A 21,543-nucleotide genomic window follows, 5' to 3' on the forward strand; every position below is an offset into this window, starting at 1 on the left:
AATTACTCATACCGTGATAGGAGATTTTGGCCATATAGCCCACCCCTATAGTGTACTATTAATTGTTATCTGTAATCTGTAATCCTGTATAGTTAGGAAGTCTCACTTATTTAAGATCAGCATATATGTAAATTATGTTCCGTGTACTTATATGTTATGTTATGCCAGGTGCTTGCGTTGTCTTGTCTTAAGGATTTCAGTGCCCAGTCTAACCTTGTGTTGATCTGTGTACCTGACAAATAAAAGACATGAACTTGAACTTATATTTTATTTTATGACAACTTAGATTTTATTTTATTGTACATTTTATTTAATTCTAATTCCACTTAATACTGCTAGTTTATGTACCCTTAGTATAGATAGTCCACATATTTAAATTGTAGGTTCTTATATGTTTATTGTATGCACCTTCCTGCCAAAGTAAATTCCTTGTCTGTGCAAACTTTCATGGCGAATAAATCCCATTCTGATTCTGATTCAGAAAGCTTTCCCCCCTTTCCCCCCTTATGGGTGGCCCTGCTCACCGCACGTCACTGTTGGTGGTCTACGATTAACAAGAATACTGATTGGATTCATTATGTTTATTATAATCAGCAACATTTCAATAACTATACGGTTGATGCCATTTATGGGTTATCAGAGCAATTAGCGAGGACTTTGGGGATGAAATGGCAAAATGGAATTGCGTTAAATGTTGTTAGCAGAAAGAGGGGAAGTTTGTGTACTTTTTGGTGATGTATGTTGCACATATATTCCCACTAATACGGCAAGTGATGGGTCTATAGCTAGAGCATTATCAACCATCTGTACTTTGGCTAAATAATTGGTCCTGATTAGAAGGGACTTGGGGAATGTTTGGTAAATGGATGGCTATATTGGTGTCTGTATTGTGTGGGTTAATGGTTATCTTGATGGGATTAGTATTTTTCTGGTTGTTGTTTAATTCCCTGTGTAAGGAAAATAGTGCAGGGTGCAATGGAGAAATCTTTTGCAGTTCAAATGATGAATTATAGTCCTTTTATCTAAGATTCTTGATACAATGGGGATTAGTTTGACCTAGTAGGAAGTTCCTGAAAGGGTCAGTTGGAGACTTTACAGTAAGGTGCTAATGAAGCAGCTGTTTGACTTAATTGCTGTTGAGTCCTTTTGTTATAAACAATCCACTATGGAAAAGAATGTGTTCATTGTTTGTATTGATTAACAATTGTTTAGAATGACCAGATGTGAGTCTATATAAGACTGTGTGTGTTTGGAGTCGGGATCACTTGGCTGAACGACATTTATGTTAGGTGTCCTCCAGTGGATCAATCACAGAGCGCTCTGTTAAGTAATGTACGGTACAGAATAAATAATTTGTAGTAATCCGGCATCCTGACTATTCAAGTGCACAGTGTCTTCCGATTTTCCACCTCCAACTATACAAATCTCACATATACAGAGAGATCAACAATCGTGCATGCAGTCCTTTGGCCCAACTGTGGCATAAAACTATCATGCTTGCCATGGTCTTTTTGCAACAACTATGGAGGTAAATGTTTTACTAATGTTTAACAAAGTAACATAATTAATTTTGAATTAAGGTCAGCATAACAAGCTGCCCTGTTATGCTGCACCAGGGCAGCTACACCAATAGTAGCTCTTTAGTATGTGGAGAAATATTGTTGCATGGAACCTCAAACAATTGAGAATGTAAAGTTTGTAAGTCAGTCACAACAAATAGGAGAATTGAAGCATATAAATGAATGAATCATTCATCTATGAGTTACTACTGCACTGGAAACCTACTACATAAGTAAAACCTGCTAAATATTTGGTTTTATTTTACACAGACCATAAAATAAAGGGTAACCATTATCAAAGAATATGTGATAACAAAAATAAAAAAATACTGTAAAAAGTTAATACTTTGTCTTACCTCAAGAAGGAGCAGCCCCCCAGTCAGCCCACCCACAAGGAAAAGGTTTCTTTTCCCCCACCATACAATCCTGTCAAGACAGCCTGTGGTGTACACTCTCCCCTGTGCAGTGGTCTCCTCCAAATCCTGGACCTTGTAGCCACACATGGTGTTGAAAATGGTCTGGTAGTGAATACATGCAAAAGTAAACGACACAGTCACATTGATATTAGGATAGACTGTCCACCCAATCTCGGTATTACTTTTGAGTATCGTGTGCTTTACAATAGTATGTGAATGATTATCAAGATCTGGTAGAATGTGTAGGTTGTTGTTTATGGAAAGCCACTTTTCAACCTTACAGCCTAAATAAAGTCAAACATATTTTCTAAAAAATAAATGATTTAAAATGGGTATAGGCCGGTACTGAATGTTTTTATTAATATATTGAAAATTATTATTTGAAAACATTACCATTTGAAAATGATTATCCTTTTGTCTGGTTTTAGAGACTTACTTGTCAGTATCAGTGAAGACCACCTAAACCTTTACTGAGAACAAGTCATGACCAAGACCAGTTGATTTTCTTATGGTAACAATGAAATAACATAATCTTTGTGTGTAACTTATTGTAAACATTAAAAAGTAGTGTGAGGTATGCAGCTGACATTAGCTGTTGATATAACGTAACATCATTAGCTACATCTTCATGTGGTCTTTCTCGTCAGTGTTAGCAAACAAGTAAACCTATCTTTGGAACGTAACTTTGGGTGAGGGGTTCAAAGTTTTGGTGGCAGCACCACCAGCCAGCACCCAAAATATCTGTGATCAACACCTATCACAAAGTTCCTGAGGGTGTTAGATAAATTAAAGATGTAACCTTTATACTGCATGAAAAGAACATTATGTGGACATATTTCCTACCTAATACTGTGTTATGAAAACTGCTCTGGCGTGCAAGACAGATATGAAACACTCAAGGTCTTTCTCCCAGTTTAATCCGCAACTTGTCATACTCATAATTCTAGTCAGAATAGGAGTCTGATAACTCTCTGTTGGGCTGTGACTATGGGGCGTGTTTCAACCGAACTCGTAAAACAAATGCCTCTTCGCTCAATTGGATAGACCTACAACCAATCAGAGCAACGTAATATGTTGTTTGTTGGAAACGAATTCAACCCAAGTGTTCTTTCGTGACGTTGTTGATTACGTTACTGTTGATCACCTGTCCATCATCGTATAAAGCCCGCCCTGGCAATTTCATTGGTCCGCCCAGCTCCTGGTTTTATATAGTTTGTCCCCAATACGAGCCCCTCCAGACCCAACTTCCCGACCAATTTTTTTTGTGGGCGGGGCTAAGTTGGGCTGGAAGCCAGGCTAAAAGAATGTTAGTTTCTTGAGCTGAAATAGCAATTGTAGGAAGAATACTATCATCAGCTAGACAGCTGCTATGCAGGGGAGAAGAATTCTCACCAATGTTGTATAAATAATCATGCATGAAGACTAGATTTTAGACAACTCTGAACCGAGTTGTTTCCTTGCTGGCAAGGATAAAACTATTGGACTTTCTTTGAAACCGACGACTCTTCTTTTTAAAGATTTACCCTAACAACTCGGTCCTTCGAGCCAGAACAGCCTTTCCGTCATCCAGAACAGGGACTGAAACCGTGCAGGGGGGAGTCTGGGATACCTGACTAGAAGACCTCCAGCTGAATTGCTGTCACCTAGAGGCCAATTCCCCGGGGGGACGGAAAGGTGACGAGATCCCAGAGTGACCAGTGTCAGTTTCGTTGTACTCAAGGTAAGAATAACATTTGTTTTACTAAGACCTGTGAAATATCAGTAAAGTAAATATAGATAAAAAAGACCAGTCTATGTGAGAAGACAACAGGAATAAATAACTCTTTGCGCACGTTAAAATAGAGAAAAAGTCCTGAGGACTTAAAAATAACCATGGGTAAATGTTTTACATGTTGTAAAAGAGAAGATGTAGAAATTACTGGAGATGCCAAATACATGCAAGCTCGGGGACAAGAGTATGTCAAATATTTAAGTACTCGAGTCCATAATCCATGTTGAACACGCAAAAGTAGGAATAATAGGAATAATAGGAATAGGAAGCTCTTATTGGGTCAAACAAGATGTAAATCGAAAGGGCAGAGTGTAGCGGCCATTTTAAGACTACCCCCGCGTTTATACTCGACCCACATCTCCTCCTATGAGCGATAGTGCGTGAGTTAGTCAAAATGAAATAAATAAATATGGCTATGAAAAAAAATCAGAAATTTAAAGAAAATGGCAATAAATACATAAATATAGCATTATATAATTGAATCCATTTACCGACATCAATAAATAAATACATTTATTTATTTCATAATGACTTTTTTGTAAAGACAACATTTATTTATTTCATGGGACTTTTATTTCCTAATGCCACATTTATTTATTTTTTGAGACTTTTACACACCACATTTATTTCCACATATATTTCCACACCACATTTATTTCCACATCACATGTATTTCTGTGCTGTATTTATTTCCAATCTCACATGCAAACGAGAGGGGCGTGGTTATCTTCAGACAAATTAGCCTACTTAAATCATCACTGTGAACCCAGACAATAGGTTATGATCAAAATACGCTAAACCCTTGTCTTGCACACAAACACGGTGCTTGATAAGTCTCAAACCATTTAAGACTTAACGCTTATACGCCCAAGTACCTCTACAAAATCTAAAACGTGTGCCAATATAATATATCCTGACAAGCCATGCTGATAAATTTGATCTACAAGGCCAGCATGCGATCTCTGACACGACTAATGTCTTCCATAATCTACCGAATCTAGGTGTCCCTATCTGCCTTCGATCTTGTGTGGAGCTGCGTTGGTCTGAAGATAACCACGCCCCTCTCGTTTGCATGTGAGATCGGAAATAAATACAGCACAGAAATAAATGTGGTGTGGAAATAAATGTGGTGTGGAAATAAATGTGGTGTGTAAAAGTCTCAGAAAATAAATAAATGTGGCATTAGGAAATAAAAGTCCCATGAAATAAATAAATGTTGTCTTTACAAAAACGTCCTCTTGAAATAAATAAATGTATTTATTTATTGATGTCGGTAAATGGATTCAGCTATATAATGCTATATTTATATATTTATTGCCATCTTTTTTAAATTTCAGATTTTGTTTCATAGCCATTTTTATTTATGTATGTATTTATCTATTTATGTACCTATTTTTTTATTTAATTTTGACTAATTCAGCGTTCCATAGTGAGAGACTGAAATAAAAATTATTGGCAAAGGAAGAATGTAACAAGATCGTGGCTATGTGTGGATATAATTCATTGTTTGGACAACTACTCGACATGGTTAGATACTTTGGACCTTTGGGAATGTAAGCAGATGAGTTTTTGATGGGTTGTGTGCATACCTGGACCGCTGGATGACACTCAAGCTTTTAGGGTAAGTAGAGCCGTAGGGTTAGGGTTAGCATTTCCTTTGTTTACAAATTTGAGACTGGACAAATACGTTGACCATACTTGTTGTGACTCGATCTTGAAATGGTTTACATATCTACAAGCTCGAGAATCGTATCTTTCCAACGGTGTAACATATGTGTAGGAGTCTAAAAATACATTTGTTAACATTTAGTGCGCAGTAGCTGGGGGGGGGGGGGGGGGGGGGGGGGGTCCTTAAACAGTTTCTGATAGAACACGTCATTTTTGGCCAAGGCTAACCAACTGTCAAATATGGAAGGCCTAGTGGGCAAGTATTAAGACGCCCCCGTGTGTTAGCACGCGTAATTAACGCCGACTTGGCATGCAAAGTCGGCGTCTTTTGCGCCTTGTTTGACACGGCCCCGTCTCAACCACGCGTAAAAAACGTCTTTTTCGCCTCGAATTGAGGCATGTCACGTGACACGTTGCATTTACACACGTAAATTACGTCTCAAACTTTGAGACGTGTCTAGCAAACCACACGAAATTAACGCCTGGTTTGGCACAATCAGCGTCTGGTTTTCCAAAATTAAAGTCTGCTTGCTTGAATCTCCGATGGGAAATTTTGACAACAATTGTAACAACTAATACCTAAGCCAAGTAGGTCAAAGGATGCTCATGCGAGCTACTAACAAATGCAATGTTGGTTAGCTAGTTAGCTATTAGTATGAAGTTGGTGGTCACAATTGCAATCCTAAAAAGGGGTGCAGACTAGAGACAAATAAATGCAGTAATATCAGACTGGCTGGTTGTCTGGCTTGAATATCAGTGACCTATGCACTTTGTAAAGCTCTCTCTTGGAAGTCGCTTTGGATAAAAGCGTCTGCTAAATGAATAAATGTAAATACAAATACCAATGAGAGAACAGTTTGCTAGCGCGTGGAGTTTGTTTACAAGATTTAGTCCGCTGTTAAATGTTGCAGTGTAAACACAAACCGAACAAAGGGGCAACAGCAACATTTTATCATATGAATCAATGAATAGGAACAAAGCAAACAAACTACATGGGTGAAAACGCCCTGTTTTGCAGAGTAGGTTTCTGCAGCGATCCTGGCGCAAGTATTTGACCCAGTGTTAACAGTGCAGGTGAAAGCTCTCATGGGAGAGAAACGAGAGAAATATTTATTTGACAGGAACACATCAATTTACATGCTCAAGTCACGTGCCAATCTTGCTGGTGTTACAATTGGCTAACATGTACCTTTAAATAGCCTGAGGAGTGAAATGGGCAAAACTAGCCTGGCTAGCTAGTAACGGAGGTCACTTTCTCAGGCAAATGATGAATGAAACAGGCTTGGTTGAAGAAATCCGAGATTCTGGCTATCTTCAGCAGGCTCGTTCTACCAAAGGCAGTCCCCTCTGACGTTCTAAGTGTAGAATGGAGTGACAAACAATATTGTGCAGACTGCCAGTGAGCGACCCGAGTATGACTGAGGCTAACGTCAAAACACTACTGTACAGTAACGGGGACGGAGTCTCACTCAGATTGACAGTTTTACACAAATCACAAAAATAACTGGACCAGCTGGCAAAAAGCAGAATTCCCAGATCTCTTGAAAGCTGCCCTGCTCGACTTTTTTTGTGTAGGACTGACTGTAAAACTGTAAAAAATATTAACTTTGTCATGACGTGAAGACATGGCTGCTGCCTAAAGCAGCTTACACACTGCCCCAACAAACTCCAACAAATCCCAACATTCTAAAGTTGGCAGTTGTTGGTGATTGTCTTTAGAATGTCCAGTAAACCAACTGCCAGTTTCACACTGCTCAGACAATAACAGATTTGTTTTCAGTTAACTAATTAGCTACTTTTTAAATTGTGTGTTGTAGCCAGTATCATAAGATGAATGAGGTTGATACCTACTTGCTGAATGTAGCCAGGGTCATGTTAGTCTACCTGGCCTACAAAGTTTCAAGGAGGATTCAGGGGAAACAGCCAAGACAGATGAGGAGGAGACTGTGGTGTAAAAGCTGGATACTGCGTCGTGCAAAGCAGGGAGCCTACCCTAATACCCTAATATGCAGGGAGCTTAGGTCTGAAGACACCCTGGGTTTTGCAAACTTCGCCCGTTTTGCGCCTCAGGCTTTTGATAACTTACTCAATCTGGTTACACCACTAATTAGAAGACAAAACACAAATTTCAGAGACTGCATTACTCCTGGTGAGCGTCTGATGGTGACATTACGGTTTTTGGCAACAGGTAAGCTGCTACAACTCCTATAGATTCTCTCACATTACAATTCTTTAACTACACAGTGTAAAGATCATTATGTAACAAGGTTAATGCCAATCTGTGTTATTCAACAGGCGAAACTTTCCAGAGCCTTGCTTACTTATTTCGAATTGGTTGCTCAACAATCCAAGGAATTATTCCTGAAACATGTGCAGCTATCCACCAGGTGCTGTGTGAAAAATACCTCAAGGTAAGCATAATTTATTATTAGGTCTAACTCAGTTAGTTGTTTCTGTTCTTTGATGTGTGTAGGCTATATAGATGCTTAGTTGAGTGAGTACTGTTCAATAGGCCAACAGTGATATGGATAATAACAAAATGAAAGTGTAGTCCCATTTGTACATTACAAAGATGCCAAAACAAACAAATGATCAAATAATTTGACATGTTTAATAAATATAATAAATAGAGCTGTCAAACGATTAAAATATTTAATCGCGATTAATCGCATTAATGTCATAGTTAACTCACGATTAATCGCAATTAATCGCACATTTTTATCTATTGTAAATGTCCCTTGATTTCTTTTTCATCCATTCTTTTTTCAAATGTTAATGCTCTTCTCGACATGGAAAAGTGGTTAGGATTTCATGCAAATGTTTTTTTTTTATTGTAAACAACATTGCAATCGCCTGGCTTTGACGAGCGGGCGGAGAATTCGCATTAGCTGTGTGCTGCGATGATAGCTCACCACGACGTGCTGCGATGATAGCTCAGTTCACAACGACAGAACACACTGATCACTTTGGTCTTGTCAAAGGAACCATTTGGCAACCTTTTAAAAGTAAACTTTCCATTCAGAATCTTATTGGCATCCATTTTGGTGTCTGGCGCTGGCAATCAACTCAAAATGTAACGTTAGCCTACTACCAGAGAATGTCTAATCCGTATACGGGCTCTGCTACTACTCTTTAGCCGGCTCGCAAGCCCAAACAAGTGTGTGGCGTGCCTGTTGTTTTGATTCCGGTCTAGCTAGATCCGGTGTGGTATTGTCGTTTTTCAAACGTCAGTAGTTGTTGCAACAGAATGTGAAAAAAACGACAAAGTTTGCTCGGTCAAAAAGAGCGTTAATCGCGCGATAAATAAATGTACGCCGTTAATTTGGGTTTGCGTTAACGCCGTTAATAACGCGTTTAACTGACAGCACTAATAATAAATAATTAAGCCAGAGAGAGAGAGGGGAAGAGAGAGAGACAGATAAGAGCGGGGCAGAGAAGAGAATATGGAGGAAGAGAGGGAGAGAGCTGAATGCACTCCTTCACAAACACACACATTCACAATTGGCGTTCGGAAGGTCCATATGGATGGTTGGGTGAATTAGGGTTATAGATAAGCCGACCTATTTCACATTGCACAAATCGAAAATACTGTGGATCTAGTTGTTCCATTGCTCTTAACTCATGTTCCAGGTATTGACAGTAAGATGTAATGTGGTCTTGTTGTTGCTTCACAGCTGTACTCTCAGTGAGAGAGCGCAGTGTACAATTGATAGCCTCAAGCATTTGTAAGTCTCTGTCTTGAGCCTGAGCGTCTGGAGACTTCCTCTTACGTCGAGGTGTAGAAAGTGGGGGGGTGAAATAAGAAACACTGGCAGTTTCCTCCTCTCCCCCATCAACTGCCGTCACATCAGGGTCTTCTGAGCTGATGGTGATAGCGGTCATAGAGCTATCTTCAACCTCAATCCCTTCTGATGGTGCATCGTCGGTTGCAGTTAATGTATCCTGCTGACAGAAAATATTGACATATGTTTTTTATCTCATTTTAGTGCCCCAACACAACATCTGAGTGGTTAGAGATTGCAGAAGGATTCCAGAAGAACTGGCAGTTTCCCAACTGTCTGGGTGCTTTGGATGGGAAGCATGTTGCCATCAGACCTCCACCAAACAGTGGTTCACTGTATTATAATTACAAACACTTTAATTCAATTGTCCTCATGGCCCTTGTGACTACAAGTGACTACAAGTTCCTATATGTTGACATAGGATGTAATGGCAGGGTGTCTGATGGAGGTGTGTTCAGGGGGTGTACTCTCCAACAATCGCTGGAAAAGCAAACAGCCAACATCCCCCCACCCTCTCCCCTGCCAGGATCCGAAAAAATTGTACCGTATTATGTAGTGGCCGATGAAGCGTTCCCGATGGCTTGGCCTTTAGGTAGCGACTGTACTGTGTTCTCATCGACTCCATCTTTGCTTTGACTGCATTTTCTGTAACATACAATAGATTGAGACTAAATTAACAACAACATATATGTTGTTGTGTATCATTATTGTATCATTATTAACCACACAAATGCTTTTGGTGCATTTCTCAATACACGGATACTTGTAGCCTACTAGATCAAAGAGATACTTTCGCATTTCTCAATACACTGCTACTTGTAGTCTACTAGATCAAAGAGATACTTTCGCATTTCTCAATACACTGCTACTTGTAGCCTACTAGATCAGGGAGCAGTGAACCATAGGCTACTGATGAAACAACCGTGTTAGCAACTAGTTCGATTTTTTTTAAATAATAATCCTCCTTTTATTTATAAAAGCGTCTGCTAAATGACTAAATGTAAATAGGTTATCTTGTTAACAGATTAGCTAGTCTAACATGGTAGAACTACAGTACAGTACAGTAGCTAGATACTCACCAGTAGTCTCCAATTTTTCTGCAATGTTTCGTATTGCGGCACTTTTGCTATCTCGGTTGGAGTATGCCTGACTCCTAACGTCGTATAGATTGTTTCTCTCTTCCCATAACTCCAGGAGTACATCTTCCCGTTCTTGGGTCCAGAAACCAGCCATTTTCAGATTTTAAAATCAGTTAAAATTACGAAGTGAGTAAACAGTTAAAATCAACATCAAAGAGAGCTCGAGGATGTTATGCATGCGAGTAAACCTAGTTGTAACTAGGTAACGAGCTGTCAGAATGTTGGAGTTCGTTGGAAATCCCTCCACATTGGTCAGACATTCAACAACTTCACCCGACCCGACTGAACATGTTGAACTCTCCCGACAGTACCCGACAATGACCAACAAACACAAACTGCTGGCCCACACTGACCCGACTGTTGGGCTGTGTTCGAAAACTTAAGACAGCTGTCTTAATCCTTGATGTCTTACTAGACAGGTGTCTAATGAGACAGCTCTCTTCGGGGTAAGGTATCTTAAAAACCGTTGTTTTCGAACAGCCTATTAAGACAGGATGTACGTCATCGCGCTGCGTGTACTTGTGTGCTCGCACTAGCGCACTTTGTCAGACGGCAGTCAATTGCATTGAGTTTATTGTCACACTAAGTCAAGTTAAGCTGTATTTAAACTTGTGTTAGATATAGGCTCAATAGCTCATAACATTTGTGTTTGTATTTCACTCATTTGATAGGATTATGATAAAACGCAGCAACTAGCTAGTGTCTGCTCTGCACTGCGATGCTAGGTACTGTACGTTATCGAAAAGTCGGAGCAAATTTACAAATTAGGAGTGTTATCAATAAAATAAGTACATTTTCAGCAACTACACTGCCCATTTCTCTATACATTTTTATTCAGATGCTGATTTACAAGTACGTTTAGCTGAAATATGAATTGTAAAAACTTGAGAGCAATGGCGGTCAAAGGATTCTGTTTAACTTGTTGCTCACGGTAACCCCGCGCACAGAGTTATGGGTAATACGTGCTGCCATTAAGACAGCAAGGCAGCTCAGATGCTCTCTTAAAAAATGACCGTTATGTGACGTATTTCAAGGTATCTTATTAGACAGGAAAAGAAGATTTAAGACATTTCGAACAGACCTCGCTGTCTTAAAAGGAAGGAAGGAAGGACGCATTTTAAGACATTTCGAACACAGCCTTGGTGTTTGTTGGCGTTTGTTGTAGAATGTTGGCGTTTGTCGGGGCAGTGTGTAAGCTGCTTAAGACTATGCGGTCAACCGGGCAACATTCTCACTAAAATTTCAAGACTTTCGTGCCCCAAATCAAAATTCTGATGTGACAGATCAATGTGGAATCGCTTTCTCCCAAGAAGGTTGTCCTCCTCGACCTTTTTGGTCTTTTAAAATCTAACTATTGGAATAATCTGTGTAATTCTCTAGCCCTTATAAAGGCTATATTTTATAGAGCAACACGAAAAAAGTAAGAATACAGTAATGCCTGCACGAGGGAGAGGGAGACAAGTACCAGGACAAAGGAGAGGAAGACAAGTACCAGTACAAGGGAGAGGAGTGGGACAAGGGCAAGGGAGAGAGACGGGAAGACAAGTACCAGTACAAGGGAGAGGAAGACGAGTACCAGGACAAGGGAGAGGAAAACAAGGGAGAGGAGTGGGACAAGGGAGAGGAAGACAAGTACCAGGACAACGGAGAGGAAGACAAGTACCAGGACGAGAGAGAGGAGTGGGGCAAGGGAGAGGAGTTAGAATGTGTGGTGGCACTCAGAGAAGGGCCAGAGCTAGGGTATACAGTAAATGGAAGCTATATTGCATATTTCTTGCAGTATAGTCCTGTTGCAAATTAAGCCTTTACTGCAGCAATTATGTTTCTGTCTTCTTTTTTAAATACAGTAACCCTACATTCTATAAAGCTTCTCTGAGATGGGTCATTCATTTTTTTTTCTGAGTTTCTGCATCAAACCAAATTCATGCGTTTACAAAACCCAACAAAACAAATGTAGAAAGGCTTCAAAACAAACTGCATTGCAAACACAATCTATAATCCATACACTGTGAGACCTGACACATACCTGCATAAATCAATGCAGTTTCTATAATTCCATCTGATGTTAGTGTTTTTTATGACATTGTGCTATGATTGACTAAATGTTGCTGTGAAAATAGAACGTGTGTTAATGTTTGGTAGACATGGTGTCATGTTTAGTGTATTTTTGTGTTATGACAATTATTGTTTGAGTTTAGTTTACAATGTGTGATTTTGAGTTTTGCCAGTTTTGCCAAATGTGTGTGGTAGGTTTGTTGGTGCGTTAAGAGTTTAGAAAACTTGTTAAAGGTATTGAAAAAAACTGTCATAGCGATTGTAAAAAACTGTAATAGGCTAACTAACATTGAACTTTGGTTTTAGCATAAGTCAATAGTGTTATAACATAGCGAAAATTACCATTGCGGCTAGCATTACGTATGGCATTACGAACATTATCACAAAATATTGTTTTAAAATGATTAAATTAGCTGGCTAATTTACAGCTGAAGGGGAGCAGCACTAGCCTGGTCCTAACCAGACTCTCGTACATTCCATTTGTACAGAGAGTCTGGGCTCGCTCCATTGACAAGCGTTGACTTCCTTGTAGGCGGGTACGCTGTTGAAGTTTAAAACTATTGGATTTGCCAAGAGCCACTCTATCTGCCATAACCAATCGCTAGCGTTCGCCTTAGCCAATTCCTTCACCACTACTGTAACAGAGCTAGCTGGCGTAGCTGGAAAATCAAAACTGTTCCCGAACCCCGTGGGGAGGAAGGCCACAACATCATGGCCACCAACAAAACTCAGCAAAACTTGTTCTTGCTCTGGCTTTATCTTATGGTTATCCGGCAGCGTTGCCACAACGGACCGAATGGCTTCGCTCGCATCTTTCTCCGCTGCCATTACGGAACTACAACACAAACTAGCACACAACATCAACGTCATCATTCTCAGCCACTCCCTCTGTTTGCTGATTAGACAGGTAGAAGGTTAACCTGAGACATCTGACTTACATACTTCAATCCCAGACACAGTACAGAAGCTAAATCAAAATTGAGCGGAAGTACGTAGGAGGGCAGAGCCATCCTAGAGCAGCACAGGGAAGACTTGCAAAAGTTTTGTTATCATTTTAGATCCAAATAGTCTTTGGGTTTGTGGTAAATTACCATAAAAATATATTAACAAATAGGATCATGATGGAGATTATTACGTGTAGTCACAAATTAGCATGTCAAATCTTGTAACGTTTGTAGGAGCCATATTGGGTTGTTGGGCTTTTTGGTTGTTTTATGTTTCTTTTTGTGAATAGCAGTGAGTGTGTGTGTGTGTGAGAGAGAGAGTGAGTATGTACAAGTCTGTCTACGCCCACCTTAAGGACGTTTGGGAGGCTGAAGGCGGATCCCAAGGGAAATGGCCTTAAAACCCAGGAAGCCACAGCAGTGGGTGTGGCCGGAGAGGGAAACAGTCTTTTGACCGTGTGGTGGTGTGCCATGTGGGGTGTGACAAGCTGTTTACTACATTGCTGAAGTTTAAAAGTTTTCTATCTGTAACAACAACAATAAATGGTCCTCATTGATACAACAACACACGTCAATCCTTACATCCAGCTCTGCTACCAGTAGGAGCAAAAGGAACAGGAAAAGGCTACTACAACGTTTAATATACTTAAAAATAACTTTAAACTCTAGCGCCTCATGATGCCAGTGGGACAAGTCAAAATGACATTTTTGATGTTAGAGAAGCTAATGATTTAGTGATTGGTTTACAGGAACAAGTTAGCATAGTTAACGACACTAAAATACAGTACCAAAAGGTAAAAGTAGATAAAATAACTAAGGAACGCAAAGAAGGGGCTTAAAATATACCAGACTTAGAAAGAAATAAAATCGCTTAGAACTAAATTAATCAAATCGACGGAAGTCTGGTCAATGTAGCCTACGTAACATAAATAGAAAAATTAAGAGGAAAGACGATCAAATAGATCACCTTAAAACTCCATGTAAAGGGAATTTGCAAGTAGCGCATGAGTTCGAGCAGGTAAATGCAGAGCACAAAACAAAGAGAGAAAGACTACAGCAGAACATTGAGAACTTGCATTCCAAATGCAAAGTCTTAGGGTAAAAGATACAAAGAAAAGCAAAAACCTCAAGAGGAGAGATGGATCTTTACCGGACAAAATTACAGATTTAAATGACCAAATACTACTGTAGGCCTACTGGCAGGATCGAAGCTAAAGCTGAAGATCAGGGGCCTGTTTGTCGTAAGGGTTGAAGCTAAGCTAATCAATTGTCCCTTTAGCCCGTTAACATTAGCGAGCTAATTGAGAACCGCAAATATCGGTTCGTCGACGGCTGATCCGCATCCAAATCATGTGGTTAATTTTAATCAGGCTAAACTCATCGGGGCAAGTGCACGCGCACGTCCTACTTCAAAAGGCAGGAAAGGTCGATCACCAAAACCGTGATTTTCTAATGGTATGATGGCAGGAAAGACCGGACTTAAAGAGAGAGCGGTGATATTCTCGCAATCAGAACAGCATTTAATAATAAGTCGCTATGAAGACTTCAAAGACATAATCATGGCTAAGTCAAACAACGCCACCGCTGCCAGAGCAAGACAGGCAGCTTGGCAAAAAATTGCAGATAAACTAAATGCGTAAGTTTTGGGAAAATGTATAGGCTCATCTTAAGTGCCTCATTACCCCGATCAATCAGATCACATTTCTTTAAATGTGCCTGTTGGCAGTATGCTTAATGGAAATTAATCATCGAATGAGATCTTGCCAGCGAAAATAATTGTCTCAACTCTTACAGAATAAGTAGGCCTAGATAAAACCAAGGCCAAAGATTATCTAATTGATACGAATTCATAGACACTTATGAGGATGTATGTAGGCTACTGAAAGCGCTTATTTAACATGTACTATATATGTGCATATGCATGTATGTGTAGATGACCATATAGAAGTAGGAGTTTGAATATGCATGTGCAAATCTGTGTATGGGCGGATCACAGTATGTACGTAGTATTATTCATAATCAGAAATTCTATCAATTGATGCAGTGAAAAGAAATTGTTGAGTCCACTTTAATCATTTTCCAAAATAATGATATGGTATGGTGTACTGTATGGTATGGTGTGATATGGTGAACACTGTCATATAATTATGAGTGCTTTCAAACCCCATGTAGTTGCAACCCCACCACTAAGAGGACTTGGGAGCAAGTAAAAATAAAACACAAAAACATCATTCAGGCTGGTGAGTCATTACAATATGTGCCACAGGCTCGGGATAGGGGGTCATGAACCAGGGCCTGCAGGCGTAACCCCTGTCTCCAATTAGGAGCCCATCGTAGTTACCTAGTATATGATATGAACAGTGTTGGATCACCTCTACATAAAATAATCAATTTCTGAATGACATGAGATTTGCTATACCTTGCTCAAAGCTGTGGCATAGTGTGGAGTCTCGGAATATCTGGGAGTCGTGGACAGACCCCGGCCACTTGACCTCAACATTTGTGATCAGACAGGTGGAGTCACAGATCATCTAAGATGAATTACAGTCAAGTCATGGGTATTGTACAGTACATGAGTAGCCTACAGCGGGCAATTGCAAGGTCCATGTCTATTGTCAAAGACAAATGATTGTTTTTAGAACAATGTAATTTGAGGAAAATTATGTAATAAGTACCTGAACATTAAGGCTGTGAAAGACCTTTCTATTCACAAAATCGGCCTCGTTTGGCTCAGAGGGCTTTTTCAGGCGGATATGGGTGCAGTCCACTGCGCCAATGACATTAGGAAACTCTGCATAGTGATAAACTCCGTAATGAATAGTGATAGGAAGGCATTTTCATGAAAAGGTAAAATATTTATTTACTCAATTACCTGCAATTGCATAAAATCCCTCTTTGATGTCATTGACTGGGACATGGCCTGGGAATATGATGAATTTATTCATCAGCTGGTTGAGCGCCAAGTACACTTTTCTTACAGCAACGCATGCTGCGGCTTTGCCAATGTTTTCTGCATCGCCTATACTGTATAAAATTGTACCTGACGCAAAAAACCTCAAGGCTATGCACAGAGTCTGAAGCACAGTTAAAGCTATGCTGCGGCGTGTGACATTTGCAATGTACGGCCTGAGAAGGTCTTGCAAATAAATGAGTCCTTGTCGGCTGAATCGATATCGCTCAAACAGGAACTCATCCGTGTGACTTAAAGGATCTTGGCGATCGCGAAGAACTCTATCGGTATGAAAGGCTAATCGAACTAGAATAGCTCCTTCGTCAACTGGGTCTCTCAAAAATGGAGATGCCATGTTTTTTTTCGGGGGTATGGCAAGCTTATCCAGCTATACTTACGTTAGCCTGCTCTGGAGCAGGTTAGTGCTAATTGATATGTTACTATGGTGATTGATCGAAAGTTGCTTCCACAAACCAAAAAGAGGGGCGTGTTTTATCTTAGCCTGAAAATTAGCTCGCTAAACTGCTTAGCGAGCTACGACGAGCCCAGACCAGAAGCATGTTAGTCTCAACGTTAGATGGTCATGTATTTAATGATAAAACTAGGCAGACCGTAATGCAGCTGACTTCGGTATTAGGGGTAAGTATGAACAAAGCAACGGAAGTAATAGATGGCATTTTTTTAAGATGTCAGGATTAGAAACAGAGCGTTTACCTAGCGTGTCAACGTGTAAAAATGTAACAGAGGGGAGACATATATCCTTTCAGCAGATTAAAGGTAGGTTGATAGATGAAGACAACCTCACTCTTACAACAGACGGTACTAGTAAACTGGGCCACAAATTTTGAACCGCTTGGGTTTGTTTTTCTGATGGGACTAGGCTACATGTAGGTCAAGCAGAGAGCAAACATCCGGCTCTGCCCAATGCATGGTGCATGATGTAGTCATCACGGTGTAGAGGACGATAGGGGTGGGCTCTCAGACAGGATTTTTTCGTCGATACAGCAAGTAATTGTTGAAAAATTGAAGATGTAACTGTTATCCTGTATAAGAATGATTCTGTGCTCAGCATTCTTTGTGTGTAGAGAGAGGCCTACCCCCAAATCTGAACTTTGGGTGACACAAGGCATATGTAAACAAGGTGACCTGGGCTGACCACTCTCTCTTACTGGAGAGGCCACTGTAGGGCTGTTTTGGCAGCCCCTTTGTCACTGGTCACCCAGACACTCGTCTGGGACAGTTCTTGATTTGCATGAATGCTAAAATGACAATCACACCTTAATGACACACCTCTGGAGAGGTGGTGTCAACAGTTGAAGAGGAAGGTGGACAGAGGATGAATCTGAAATTATCATTAAAAGTTGTGTTCTTGTAAATATCGTTCTAAACACCTTTTAATGTCATGTTTGATATGCTTTTGTTTCTTATTTTATGTATTACATGTTAGTAATAATTGTATTACTGTAACATGTACAGGATTTACAGAGTTTGTGCCTGCAGCAGACCAACATGTGTTTAAGATATTCCCCTGTGGGCACCACCTGGTCTACTGCAGGCTTGATTAATGATCCAATTTGAATTTGTATGCGTTAGACAACTTTTCAGTCATATGACCGGTGTCCCCATTTTAGTCAGGTTTGGGTGTATATAGGAAGAAGTTTTACCAATCAATTTGAGTTCTGTTTACGATACAGCTCCGGTGCGTTAGGCGCCTAGTCTTCATTGTGCATACCTTTGTTAACCATTGCTCTGAAGTAGGGATGTCACGAGAACCGATACTTACGGTACCTTCCGATGCTAAAATAACAAAACACTGACGATGCCCATTTTTTTGAAGCACCGTAAGTACCGTGAGCGCCGATGCCAGATGTTAGCATCGGTGCTGCGCCTTCAGGAGTGTTCCAGTCGACGTTTACATTAAGAAAAACAAGATAACAACTGCTGCTTTAGAGATCGCCCCGCTTCGACTTGTTGACAAGAAAGGCAAAAAAAGTAGTTTGCGTTTGAGGCAGATGACCGTGGCGTTATAATTAATCCGCAGAAGCCATTATGCAAAAAATGCTACCGCAGTCTTCAGACCAAGGGGGAATACTTCTAATTTAGCTAAGCACCTGAAAGATCGTCATCTGGATTTGTTTAAAGAATTCAAGGCAAGTTCTGATTCAGTTCCAGAAGAGGCGCAGCACCGATGCTAACATCTGGCATCATACAAAATAAATCAATGTTCGTTGAAGTCGCGGCGAAATTCTGAATACATCCAAAGAATGCTCTTTTTCTGTTTGTTTAATCTGTCATACTAAAATACACGTTACATGATGTTTGAGATGGTGGGCACGTGTGTTACAATGGCTTATGTACATAGTTTAGGTTAGCTGTAGTTTTAACGTTAGCCCATAGCTTAGAAGGTAAACTCATGTCATGTTCATCTTGTTAGCTGAATGGCTTAATTGCACTTTATTATGTTATGCTATGCTCTATTGCACATGTTTTGTATGTCTTTGTAGGACATTTTGCTATTTTTCAAATATTTTAAAGAAGTTCATGGTTCAAGTAGCCTACATGGAATCTTAGACAATCCTCTTTTTTTTTTACCATGGTATCGAAATTGGCATCGAGAATCGTGTTATTTTAATGGTATTGGCACCGACTACTGAATTTTTGGTATCGTGACACCCCTACTCTGAAGGTATGTTTGGATTTGATGATATTTCAGTATCATTGTATTGATTATCTTACTATTTAGATAATAAACTATTATTGTGCATTTTGAAGTTACTTGTTGAAACGTATCTATCAAGCTCTGGCGGTGAAAACTTTAATCTAGTCTGGTTGATGCGACTAACTGATTATAAACATACACTTTTGGAGTAGGTTTTAACTTAAGGCCTCTGAGTCACTTACAGTGTATCTCCACGCTCCGAAGGAATTTACCGGAGCCTCTGAGTGATCGATTACATATCCTACTAGGTCTACTATGGTTAAATCCATATTATAGTAAAGATAAACGACTGATTAGTGAACACCGCCGCAAGCAATAAAGCTTTCTTAAACTTGTTCACCGACTGACTGTACAATGCTTGATAGATTAATATTTCTGACACAATGGTCCTTCGAGCCGGATTCCGAAATCCTTTCCATCATCCAGAACCAAGAATTGAAATCGTGCCGACGTGCATGACAATGAGAACCTCGCAGCAAATATGGCTGTTTAAAAAGAGGCCAGTTTTTTTTTTGTGGGGGGGGGGGGGGGGGGAGTGGAAAGGTGACGGAATTCTGGACTTGCTAAGAGGCACAGCTTTTGATGGAAAAGGTCAGAATAAATGATATATATATAGTCGACTTTGTTTTATTTTTATAGGCCTATGTTGTGAAAAAATTCCAGAGTGTAAAGATGCACTCTGGTCCTATATCTGTTAAGAACCGGTGAAAATCCAGTGCAGCTAGTATAGGGCGTCATATTTTACTGAGATCGTGTTGGCGGTGTATCCGTGAATAAGGTCATTTGGCTAAAACCTAACATGTGAAGTGAAAGCGTTTACATAGACGGGGTTGTAATTGCTAACGTGGTGACGAGAGATCCATCATCTGGGGAGCAGAATTAATTATGGTCTGACCGACCAGAACTGAGATATTTGAAATATATCTGAGTTTGGTGGTAGTCAAATACCTAACCAAATGGAAAGATTTTTGCTAATTTCTGTGAGAATGCCATTGAAGTAAAAATAACTTGTGAAAGTTAATAGCCTTATTGAGGAGGCTACTGTAAAGAATATATTCTGTGCAGCACGAAAATGATGAAAGAGACATTCATTATTATTACATGTTGTTAAGGGCAAAGGTGCTTCATATGTGTGTTTATTGCTGCTGAAATGATTTACGCCCACCTTGCTGTTAGGGTGGAGGGAGGGGGTGGGGGAGGTGGGTTAGGAAGGGTGGAGAAGGTAGAAAAGAGTTTGTGGGGGTTTGAGGCAGAGTTAATTTTGTTCAGAAAGTAGAGGGTTTTAGCACAAGTTATGTGAGAAGAGAAGGATTTAAGCTAGCTACTCTTTGACCAGTTTAAACTGGTTATCTAACTGCTGACCCTTCAGCTCTACCCAAGAGACTACGTTTTAGCTTAACTCAATATTATACTACAGGTCTTGATCACTCGCAGTCAATGCGGCGTTCTCAACTTTCACTTCGGCAGGGCCCTATACGCTCTCAGCTGATTCCAGGTGACTGCAGCTTTTAAAACTAGACCTAGAATCTACAACGCCCCCAATTACTGTCAAACAAAAGAATACCCTGAGTACCCTGAAACCGAAAATGATTCACTGGCTAGCTACTCTTTGACCAGTTTAAACTGGTTATCTAACTGCTGACCCTTGAGCTCTACCCATGAGACTACGTTTTAGCTTAACTCAATATTATACTACAGCCTTGATCACTGGTAGTCAATGCGGCGGTCTCGATGTTCACTTCAGCAGGACGCTATACGCTAGTAGAAACAATGTGATAGATTTGAGTTATTCGAGTAAAAACTAAGATACATTTAGAGTGGAATTAATATGGATTATATATATATATAAAATATTTAAATTAGTGGTGGGCCGTTATCGGCGTTAACGTGAGACTGTTGTTGGGCGATAAAAAAACTATCGCCGTTAATCTATTCTCAAAGTTGGGTTGGGAGCTGGTCTATACTTCGCAAGCTATTATGACTTTCAACTTGATATTTTAGCACGGATGTATAACTAGCCAAATTGCACTGTAGGGGGCGAGAACGAGTCTTCGAACCTGTGAGTATGCCTTGTGTATTAAATTATCACATCAAACGTGACCTGCTAACATGGATGCAGCTATGAAGCCGCCTGGTTTGCTTCAGGGAAAATGTCTTTTTAAGAAGATTCCCAATGGAAATTTTGACAAGAGTAAGGTTGTTTGCACCTTGTGCTATGCGGATTTAGTTTACTGTAGTCGTTCTTCCAGTGTCAAATACCACCTAAACGCAAAGCATCGCTTAGCTAATGTGGAAGATGCCGGGCCAAGCACTGATGTAGCGCAGGGGAAGAGTTGTCGTCAAAATACTACGTTTGAATGCAACCAAGGCAAGCCCGTCAGCACAGCTCTATCAGCCAAGCTAACTAATTTAATAACCTGTTAATAAACACAAGTACATCTTATTTAACATTATTTATTGTCATCACCAATTATCATAGTAGAACAGCTTTCTCAAGCATTTTGCTTGAGATGCATTTTGGAAACAGGAGATGAGTCCCT

The 21,543-nt window shown here is 40.0% G+C and overlaps 3 protein-coding genes across 5 annotated transcripts in view; all 3 read right to left on the reverse strand.

The window, feature by feature from the left end:
* zgc:113223 (uncharacterized protein LOC541424 homolog) overlaps positions 1 to 21,543 on the reverse strand; it is a 130,247-nt gene that overhangs the window by 40,494 nt on the left and 68,210 nt on the right. For all 3 annotated transcript variants that reach the window (XM_047049920.1, XM_047049922.1, XM_047049921.1), the window contains exon 7: positions 1,916 to 2,077. In XM_047049920.1, the coding sequence (XP_046905876.1) occupies positions 1,916 to 2,077 (162 nt within the window). The remainder of the gene's footprint in view (positions 1 to 1,915; positions 2,078 to 21,543) is intronic.
* Positions 8,654 to 10,774, reverse strand: LOC124487538. Its single transcript, XM_047049924.1, has 3 exons — positions 10,276 to 10,774; positions 9,741 to 9,841; positions 8,654 to 9,356 (listed from the first exon to the last, which is right to left on the reverse strand). The coding sequence occupies exons 1-3, from the start codon at positions 10,427 to 10,429 to the stop codon at positions 8,910 to 8,912; spliced, it is 702 nt and encodes a 233-aa protein (XP_046905880.1). The 5' UTR covers positions 10,430 to 10,774; the 3' UTR covers positions 8,654 to 8,909.
* On the reverse strand, positions 15,441 to 16,639 carry LOC124487536 (putative nuclease HARBI1). Its single transcript, XM_047049923.1, has 4 exons — positions 16,207 to 16,639; positions 16,010 to 16,125; positions 15,754 to 15,865; positions 15,441 to 15,675 (listed from the first exon to the last, which is right to left on the reverse strand). The coding sequence occupies exons 1-4, from the start codon at positions 16,637 to 16,639 to the stop codon at positions 15,563 to 15,565; spliced, it is 774 nt and encodes a 257-aa protein (XP_046905879.1). The 3' UTR covers positions 15,441 to 15,562.

The sequence above is a fragment of the Hypomesus transpacificus genome, chromosome 26 (genome assembly GCF_021917145.1).
Source record: "Hypomesus transpacificus isolate Combined female chromosome 26, fHypTra1, whole genome shotgun sequence".
Classification (NCBI taxonomy): domain Eukaryota; kingdom Metazoa; phylum Chordata; class Actinopteri; order Osmeriformes; family Osmeridae; genus Hypomesus; species Hypomesus transpacificus.

Excerpts from the sequence above, each read along its gene's own strand:
- LOC124487538 (XM_047049924.1), bottom strand. The coding sequence starts at position 10,429 with ATGGCTGGTTTCTGGACCCAAGAACGGGAAGATGTACTCCTGGAGTTA. Across the intron at positions 9,842-10,275 it reads AGAAAAATTGGAGACTACTG|AAAATGCAGTCAAAGCAAAG; the intron begins GTGAGTATCTAG and ends TGTATGTTACAG. Across the intron at positions 9,357-9,740 it reads ATCGGCCACTACATAATACG|GATACATTAACTGCAACCGA; the intron begins GTACAATTTTTT and ends TTCTGTCAGCAG.
- LOC124487536 (XM_047049923.1), bottom strand. The coding sequence starts at position 16,639 with ATGGCATCTCCATTTTTGAGAGACCCAGTTGACGAAGGAGCTATTCTA. Across the intron at positions 15,866-16,009 it reads TTCACAGCCTTAATGTTCAG|ATGATCTGTGACTCCACCTG; the intron begins GTACTTATTACA and ends AATTCATCTTAG. Across the intron at positions 15,676-15,753 it reads ATGCCACAGCTTTGAGCAAG|GTAACTACGATGGGCTCCTA; the intron begins GTATAGCAAATC and ends ATCATATACTAG.